The 9,605-nt window shown below is 40.2% G+C and overlaps 1 protein-coding gene across 1 annotated transcript in view; it reads left to right on the forward strand.

Annotated features, from left to right (window-relative positions):
- Nucleotides 1-8,225, forward strand: part of LOC126397590 (NACHT, LRR and PYD domains-containing protein 12-like) — a 26,102-nt gene extending 17,877 nt beyond the window's left edge. The window contains exons 6-10 of the mRNA XM_050056480.1: nt 1,696-1,869; nt 4,870-5,043; nt 6,171-6,344; nt 6,490-6,663; nt 7,635-8,225. Coding sequence (XP_049912437.1) covers nt 1,696-1,869; nt 4,870-5,043; nt 6,171-6,344; nt 6,490-6,663; nt 7,635-7,644 — 706 coding nt within the window. The 3' untranslated portion in view covers nt 7,645-8,225. The remainder of the gene's footprint in view (nt 1-1,695; nt 1,870-4,869; nt 5,044-6,170; nt 6,345-6,489; nt 6,664-7,634) is intronic.
- The last annotated feature ends 1,380 nt before the right edge of the window (nt 8,226-9,605 follow it).

Consider the following 9,605-nt stretch of genomic DNA (forward strand, 5'->3'; position numbering starts at 1 on the left):
GCGCAAGATGGCGACCTCTCTAAAGCAAGGCCCTTGCTATATATATATATAAAAGCATAATTATAAGGCTACGAAAACCAAACAAATTTTATTTTATAGCGATTATACACTTATATAAACATATTAATGGGTAGAATATTCAGATTCAGATTCAGATTTGACAATAAACCATGCCAAATATTACACAATGGCCCTTTAAGGGAAAGAGATTCTTCAGTATCATTGCCTGATGCTTGATGGAGTTACTCCTGGAGAATGCATTTATTGACACTGCTGTACAGAAGGGTGGAATCCTAAAGGTGCCAGGATGCATCAAGTATGTTTGAGTTGTCACCCAGCTGATCATGGAGGCTCAGGAGGGCAACAGTGACCTGGTAGTACTGTGGCTTGACCTTGCCTATGCCTATGGGTCCATCCCACACAAGTTGGTGGAAACTTCACCCGCTTGACACCATGTTCTAGACAAGATCAGGGACCTCATCCTAAACTTTTACAGCTGCTTTAGTTTGAGAGTCACTTCTGGATCAGTGATGTTTGCATTTCATTGGCTGGAGAAGGATATAATCACTGGATATACTCTCTCAGTGATATTGTTTGCCTTGGCTATGAACATGCTTGTGAAGTCAGCAGAGGTCCATCCACCAGGTCAGGTGTGTGGCAGCCCCCATAAGAGCATTAATGTACAATCTGACAGTGACCACAGCATCGGTACCGGGCTGCAGACAGATCCTCCAATGTTTCGAATGCCTCATCAAGTGGGCGCCGATGGGATATAAGCCAACCAAGTCCTGATCCCTAGTTGTGAGGAAGGGGAAAGTAACGGATCAGTTCCGTTTCTCCATAGGAGGAGTCCAAATCACGTCAATCACAGAGAAGCCGATGAAGAGCCTGAGAAAGATCTTCAGCAGCTCCCTAAGGGGCACAGCCCCAATCCAAGAAACCGGCAGAGAGTTAGGATCCTGGCGGTTTAGGACATCCCACTGACCATTGTCAAGGGCTTTGAGAGGAAGATAAGCCACTCTCTCTGTGGGTCTTTCTCGTAGCTGCAGCAGCATTGCCTTATGTGGGAGTAAGAACAAATTACAACTTCCCTTCAGTGGCCTGTCAGAAGAATGTATGATTTCCAGGGCAAAAGAGTTGCAGCTGTCCTCCCCAGCCCATCCAACTCCAGTGACATCAAAGTCTTGTCGGCCACCATACAGGTGAGGATGGGTAGGAAGTGGAGGGCGCAGGAGGCAGTTGACCAGACAGAAGTGCGGCTGCGCAACAGTGTGCTTGTGGGGGCAGTTGCATTAGGATGGGAAGGACTTGGCAGCAATACAACAAGGGTTGAGGAAACCCGCACCAGCAGGATGGTTGGGATGCAACAGCAAGAGGCGTGGACTCAATGGGAGCAGGCAATCAACCGGATGCTCTAATGGCCAGAGTTGTGGAAAGCTTAGCCACACCGGATTAAATTCCAAATCCAATTAGTCTAAGATGTCCTCCCCAGCCCATCCAACCTCTTCTCCTGGGGCATGGCTGAAGCGACGAAGTGACTGCTGTGCCCGAATCGAGGATCACTGTAACACATATTTACAGTTTTCATTTTTTAAAATTCGACATGTTAAACCTTTTTAGAACAGATTACTAAACATTGAATGATTTCAAGCTGGAACATTATCTTCTAATGGTACATGTTGTTTCTTTATTCAGATTGTGGGGCTGCAGTTTGTCGGAGATAAGCTGTGTTTCTCTGGCCTCAGCTCTGAGGTCCAACCCCTCCCATCTGAGCAAGCTTCAGCTGAATAACAACAAGCTGAAGGATGCAGGAGTAAAGTGGCTGAGTGATTATCTGGAGAGTCCACATTGTAGACTGGAGACTCTGAGGTCAGATCACCTTTTTATTTCTTCTGTGCTGGGAGTAATATGATGTGAAAGTTGTGGTGACACTGACATAAGGCACTGATTACACTGATCCGCACTGAGTGTTTTTATGCTGAAGTTATTCCTATGTATATATAATCATAATCATTAATGATATCAAATAATATGATTTAATATACATGAAATCTGTGGGACACCACCTTCTGATATAGGAAAATAATTGATTAACTCAGCCTATAAAATATACTAAACAATCAATTTGGATCTTACCCACTTTCCAATTTGAAACTTTGTATGAAATTATGATATCAACAGTAGAGACTGAAGGATTTCAAAGTTGTAAACACAGCAGAGGTTGGCATGATTAACTTTTGTACAACATTAAACAGACTTCCTATATATTCCAAAAGTACTGACTCAGAAAAATAATAACAGCCAAACACACAACTTATCCTAAACAAGTAGAGAGGGAGAGGGTGACCACATGTTCAGTCACAAATGTGTAAAGTGGGGACTTTGAGTTCCCTCTTTGAGTTTTGTTTTAAAACCAGTCAAAAGTGTTAAGTGTGTGATCTGTGTAGACCACTGGTGCAAGCTTAGAAAGAGGATGGTTAGTTTGCATGCAGGACCCTGTGTCTGTATATGCATTAGCTTACTAACGTCAACTTAGTGGTGACAAAGCCAACTACCCAATTAACTGACTACAAAGACAACCAAACAATAAAACTCACTGATTAACAGCAAATCAATACATTGACAAAAGTTAAACAGTCTTGCTTAGTCTGTACTGGTACTATGTAGGGGTGTAAATCACCAGTCTCATCAGGATATGATATCATTTTGATTTTTTTGAAAACGATACGATATATGCAGATATTACAAAGTCTGCCATGATACGATCTCGATGCGATGCGATTTAGGGGCCTGCGATCGTTATGAGACAATATTATATGCCCATATAACACAGTCTGTTACAAAAGAACCGGCCACCCCTTTATATTTTGCTTTTGGCCATAAAAGATAAAAAACAACACATAAATGAGCAAGTGTAACTGCTTAAGTGCAGTTAAGTTTACTTTACTCCACGAACACACATAAAACAGCACATGGAATAAGTTACACTTCAGGGCTTTCTGCCATAAAGTCCTTTCTAAAAGAAATCTTTTCATTTTAACCCAAACCATCATCTGTTTATAAAACTTCAGGTCCATGTGGCTTTAGACCCTGATGGCAAACTTCTCCCAACAAAGAAAAGGAAAAAAGCCTGCACACTGCTCCAAGTCACAACTGTGGTTTATTAGGACAACGTTTCGATCCCTTCTGGATCTTCGTCAGGTCAAACAGTGCTCATACGATGCACACACCAATATTTATACATATCTTTTTGCTCACCAATGAGCTGTCAAAGTGATGACAGGTGTGGCCAAACATTAAAAACACTTGTGTTGTTTTGAGCATCTCCAATTAACCAATTTGGCAAAAATACATGGAAAAGGTATATAGAAATGCATAGAAAAATACATAGAGACATGGATAGAAATATTAATTCAAAAAGAGTGTAAGAGCACATGTGGCCAACATAGAAAAACTTCTTAAAAATAGAAATACAATATTTTTAAATACAGAATTCTTCAATATTCTTAAATACTTTTGAATACAGTATGCCATTACAACCAACCTGAAGCATAAATTGCTCCCCTTCATTATCATTTTTGAGATAATTTATAAAAAACTGACACCTCTTAGGATTTTTTATATATAATATACAAAATTATTTTAAGTCTTGAGAAGAAAAATATATTTAAACAAAATGTTTGATATCATACTCCTGGTTTAGATCTCGAGGACTGAGAGTCTGAAGGGAAAAAATATAAAAAGATTCTTTTAGGAGTAAAAGGTTGTTTAGATCCCCTCCTCTTCTGGGATATTTAACGTGCTCGATGCCGATTTATCTCAAAGAGGCCACTGAATGATTGGCCTCCTTAAAATGTAACACTACCGGGCTATGTTGGTCCTGAGTTCTAAAATTGCTCCTGTGTTCTGCTATTCTTGTTTTTAGTGCTCTTTGGGTTTTACCCACATATGCTAAGCCACATGGGCATTTTAGAAGGTAAATGACATTTTTAGTGGAACAGGATATAGTGCCTCTAATCTTCATGGTTTTGCCTGTTATCGGATGGTTATATGTGGTGCATTTGTGTGTAAAGTTACACTGTGTGCATGCACCACACCGATAGTTACCTGGTGGTGGTTCCAGGAAGGTAGCATTCTTAGCCGTCAGATTTGACTAACATTTGCCTTAAGCTCGGAGGACATTTATACACCACTGTGGGGAGGTCTTTAAATTCATTTTTCAGTTGTGGGTCAGAATTAGTAATAACTGTAAATAGACAAATAAAAACAAGTGTTTTTTGCTAGTGACCCGTTATTAGCTTTTGCATGTTTACATTGCATAAATTGGCCTTGTGGCTAGAAATAAGGGCTTCCAACCCACCCCCTATCTGTTACACATAACACTGATGATTAGCAGGTGCATAGGTACCATTATGGCCCAGTGAAACACCCTTCACAAACCCACACCCATTTTTACCACCAGTGACTGACTGACAGGTGTTGAACCCAAATACATCCCTTGCTCCTTGAACATTTCCCAGTTGAAATATTGTAGATTACAGTATTTGACACCTTAAAAAGACATTGGGATCTTGACTTAAATTTTAAATCAGTTTCTGTGGGTTTTGATGATGGAGCTACTGCTGAAATCGGCAGAGTTTAAGGTGCGAAGACACGCTGTCTTTATTTAAGTTGCAGCACATTGTCATTAATATCAATGAGAGCTCTTTTTCACTTTTTGTATTTTACAGTTTTTAACCTGCATCCTGTTGAGTTCAGCTGTTTAGAGTTTCCATTTTCTGAACTTCTACATATTAACTCCTTCAGTTTTGAACACATTAAACATTGACTTACTTCAAGCAGTCTTCTAATGTTTTATTCTTAATTCAGATTAAGGGACTGCAGTTTGTCAGAGATCAGCTGTGTTTATCTGGCCTCAGCTCTGGAGTCCAACCCCTCTCATCTGACAGAGCTGGACCTGAGTGGAAACAAGCTGCAGGATTCAGGAGTGAAGCTGGTGTGTGGTTTTCTGGAGAGTCCACACTGTAGACTGGAGACTATGAGGTTAGTTAACAGGCTCTTTGTTACTATTGTAGATCTTACAAGTTTAATTGTGTGGACTCCAGGAAGAGTGGTCATTACTGTGGTAACAACTAATGGGGATCTCAAATAAAGAATAAAGAAGAATGAACTGAAACTTAGTTTATGTATAACTACATACCATTCATAATTTACATGCATAAGGTTGTGAATTTCTTGTATAGATTTAGTCTGCAGTCACAAAAGATCTCTGTTTCTTCAATAAACTGCAGAAAAGGTCCACTGTTAATTGTTAACTAAATTAATTTTAAATGTTTGTGATATGGTCACATCTGTATATAGGGGTCCATGTCATTGGTTCGACAGCCCATTGGTTCGACATCCCATTAGTCTGACTGTCCGCGGTGCTGAACGGCTCGCGGCGGGCGTATGGTGCGCTGCAACCGGCTTGAGGCGGAGCAGGCTCACGGCTTATGTGTTTGTCACTTTCTTTTTCATTTTAACCCACACCATGATCTTTTCCTGACCCTAACCAAGTGGTTTTTGTGCCTAAACCTAACCAGACCTTAACCACAGGGCATCATGATGATTTCGGAACGGACTTCGGAACAATGAGTTTAATATGGTCGGAACAATGGGATGTCGAACCAATGGGCTGTTGAACCAATGGGCAGTTCCCGTATATAGTATGTCATGGAAGATCATCATTTACTTGCTAAAATTCAAATATTTCTTTTTTTTCCCATTAATTTCAATGTATTTTCAAAAATGATGTCTGATCACTGATACTGATTAAGAACACACACTCACTGCGGAATTGGGAGCATGGCTTTTGTCCTCAGTTTGCTGATTAAAGACCAGTGAAATGTCTTCCAGAGGTTAGCCTAAGTCATACTGAGAAGGGAGGTGGACAATATGATGACTCACCTTAACACCATCATCATAAATTTTATTTATAAAGCCCAATATCACAAATCACAATTTGCCTCACAGGGCTTTACAGCGTACGACATCCCTCTGTCCTTAGGACCCTACGGATTACTGTGACAAAGTCACTCTACTTATTTTAGGGAAAAGCTCATTGATTAGGACATAGTAATGATGAGCTACACATTTAAAACCTGAACACAGATCACTTATTCTTTATTCAGATTGAGTGACTGCAGTTTGTCAGAGATCAGCTGTGATTCTCTAGCCTCAGCTCTGAAGTCCAACCCCTCCAATCTGACAAAGCTGGAGCTGAGTAACAATGACCTCAAGGATTCAGGAGTGAAGCTGCTGTGTGATTTTCTACAAAGTCCACACTGTAGACTGGAGGCTCTGAGGTCAGACACAATTGAATTCTATTTTTTTATGTCCTGAAATTAAAATAAAGTGAAGTTTGTTGAAACACACACCAGACTTACTTACAAACAATACATGATATTTTTATTTTGTCTTCTAAAGTTAAATATTTTATGCTTTATTCAGATTGAGTCTCTGCAGTTTATCAGGGATCAGCTGTGTTTTTCTGGCCTCAGCCCTGAAATCCAACCCCTCCCATCTGACAGAGCTGCAGCTGAGTGGAAACAAGTTGAAGGATTCAGACATGAAGCTGCTGTCTGATTTTGTGGAGGGTCCACTCTGTAGACTGAAGACTCTGAGGTCAGTAGAGGGTTGGGGTCAGTCCATATTGAACCTAGTAAGCATCAAATCAAAGATCCAGTTTTACTTGTAAACCTGCAACTTTCTCAGTGGCTGAGAAAGTGGCTGAGAAAGACTGCCTGTTAGAGGAGAATGGTGACATAAAGACAGAGAGAGAGAGAGAGAGAGAGAGAGAGAGAGAGAGAGAGAGAGAGAGAGAGAGAGAGAGCAGTCAGCGAATTAGTTCAGCTAGATGCTTATTGTGATCATATGTTAGAGTTGATGTAAGGACGACTGTTATTGTTGTGTTCATGTCTCCAGGAATAAAGCTGGATGACAAATTCCAAATATTGTCAGGGATAGCCTTCATATCTATTTGTCAGATGGTACGTCAACTCAAGCTCAGTGTCAGTGTCAGAGAGATGAAAAGACTCCGTTTAATATTCACTTCTGTCAAGTCATGTACAACAGAAGCACAAGCACAATACAGCAAGTAGCCTAGGTTGTTATTACAATGGTCGATGGTGATCTCCCTCCCTCCATCCAGCTGCCACCTTATTTAGTTTTTTGTAGTGAAATAATAAACCTTGTACAGACAATTCCTCATTTCAACTTCATGAATCAGCTGTTACTTGTCAGTTGTGACATTTTTGAAAGGAATCATCAGGAAAACACAGAAACAGAGCATCTGACCAAAGCTCTGTTCAATTATGTTGTCATATTGCCTTTTACTAATGTGATACAAGTTGGATTTAGGGCTGTGACACCATCAACACAGGTTTCTGATGAAGGCTACTTTTTCACCTGCCAGAGGATGTCATAATGACAAATGCAGGTTCAGCCAGTTTGCATTTAATCTGACCAGTTAAACTTCATATGATAAACCAGACCAGCAAAACCTGAAATCGACCCATCTCTACTGACAGCTGATGAAAGGAGTCTCTGTAAACACTGACTCATGACTTATGTTATCTTTCTTCTTTTCTCATCAGATGGGAGTGAGAGCTTCATCCAACAGTGACTGAAAGAGGAATTGCAACAGCCCTCACTTATGGAACTAAGATACAACAGAAAACTGGGCTTACGGTCAGTTCCATGCAAAGCCCGGCATTTATCAGTGTGGACGTGGGTGGAGACTACCAACAAATCCCATGTCAGGTCTCATCTTGTGTACGTCAGTCAGAATGAACATGAGTGAGATAAGCTATGTTTGAGTTATGTCTTTATTGTGTAAATTAAAGCTTTTAAAAAGACCCAGCACTATTGGTAAATTGAACTTAACATTTTGAAAAAAAAGGTAGTTTAGAACAGGCCCAAAGTTACCGGTGTAAGGGAGGGGAGGGGAAACTGAACATACCCTAGTGAATGAGCAGATAGCCATGGCATGCACACCTGCAGACAAGGGGTGGACAGTAGATAGCTATGGTATGCATATGAAAACCTTGCCAAACAGTCAGCATTTCCATTTCCAGCTCAGAAAAGTTTTTCTTCTTGGCCATATTATGCCTCTGCTATGGACAGTTGTCATTTATAGATCCTGCCACAATGTATTCTCAGTTTAAAGGCCCCACCCTGAGAGTTTCCCACGTGAAGTCATGGTTTAGGTGCTGGTTTTTGTTTAGGTTTTGGTTTCTGAAAGTATTCTGGATCATCCACAGCAGGGGCTTGTTTTGGAAAGGTTTCTGATTTTTTTTATTTTATTTTGGTTGTATTAAAGTTTCAGTTTTATCTAAAAGGGAGATTTCCTGTCTTTATGCTCTGAAACATGTGACCATCTGTATCTGTTAAAACCTGCAGATTGTTACTGTTAATGGAACTAAAACTGTCCATTTACATTTAATTCAAAGCTCCGGTGTGTTGGATTTAGGGGGGAATATTGGCAGAAATAAACATAATATTCATAACTATGTTTTTATTAGTTTATAATCAGCTGAAACTAAGAGCATCAAGTTTCCATAACATTAGCATGGGATGTTCATATCTACATATGGAGCGGGTCCTCTTCCACAGAGTCCACCATGTTGTTCTCACAGTAGCCCGAAATGGACAAATCAGAAACTGGCTCTAGATAGGGCCATTCACGTTACCGTGTCAGCCACCACTTGGGAGAAGTTAAACTTCTGAAACCTCACTGCTAGATGCCACTAAATCCAAAACACTTGACCTTTTAATATGTGAAAACATCAGCAGGCTGAAGTGGTGTAAACATTACAGGCCCTACTGTAGCTTTGTGTTGTTCATCCATTGTGTGGAATAAAAAGATTGCACCTAGTTTCCACACTATAAATATGAATGTCTGGATATCAGAACATCGGACTTGCATGTAGGAATGTATGTCACATACTATGTATTGTTTGTTGGTTGTTTTTGTTTTTTAATAAATGTACTCAATACACATATTCTGTAAGTCTGACAGATCATATCATAGGAAGAACCAAACATCTCTTGAAATTAACAGCCCATCTCACCTGCTTCCTACATAATACATGCCAGCAGGGGCAGCTCTAGAAAAATATTTATGGGGTGGCAAGAGGGGTGCAGGAATTTTTGAGGGGTGGCAACATATGGCAGATGTATATATACTGAATTTAATCACAGTTATCACAGTTTGATGAGAAATAGTATGTTCACACTACATAAGGGCACAAGCTGCCATTTACAAACTCATACAGACAAACTCAATCTCATGCAATCAATGTTTTGCATTTGAGGTTTCATATGAAACAGTTCATATTAGGAATAAGTGTTGAAGGAGGTTCAACAAACTCTGAGTCTAACCCTGAACTCTGAGTTGATTTACCCTGAGATGGGAAACTCTGAGTTAGCGGTTCCAGAACAGCTGATTTGAATTAGTTCAGTCAACTCTGAGTATGTTCACTCTGAGTTAAGCCGACAATAAAAAGCCATCATCCATGGAGCTCCGACTCCACGATTCACCATGGCAACAGGTAAATAAAAGACAG

Source organism: Epinephelus moara, chromosome 11 (genome assembly GCF_006386435.1).
Source record: "Epinephelus moara isolate mb chromosome 11, YSFRI_EMoa_1.0, whole genome shotgun sequence".
NCBI lineage: Eukaryota > Metazoa > Chordata > Actinopteri > Perciformes > Serranidae > Epinephelus > Epinephelus moara.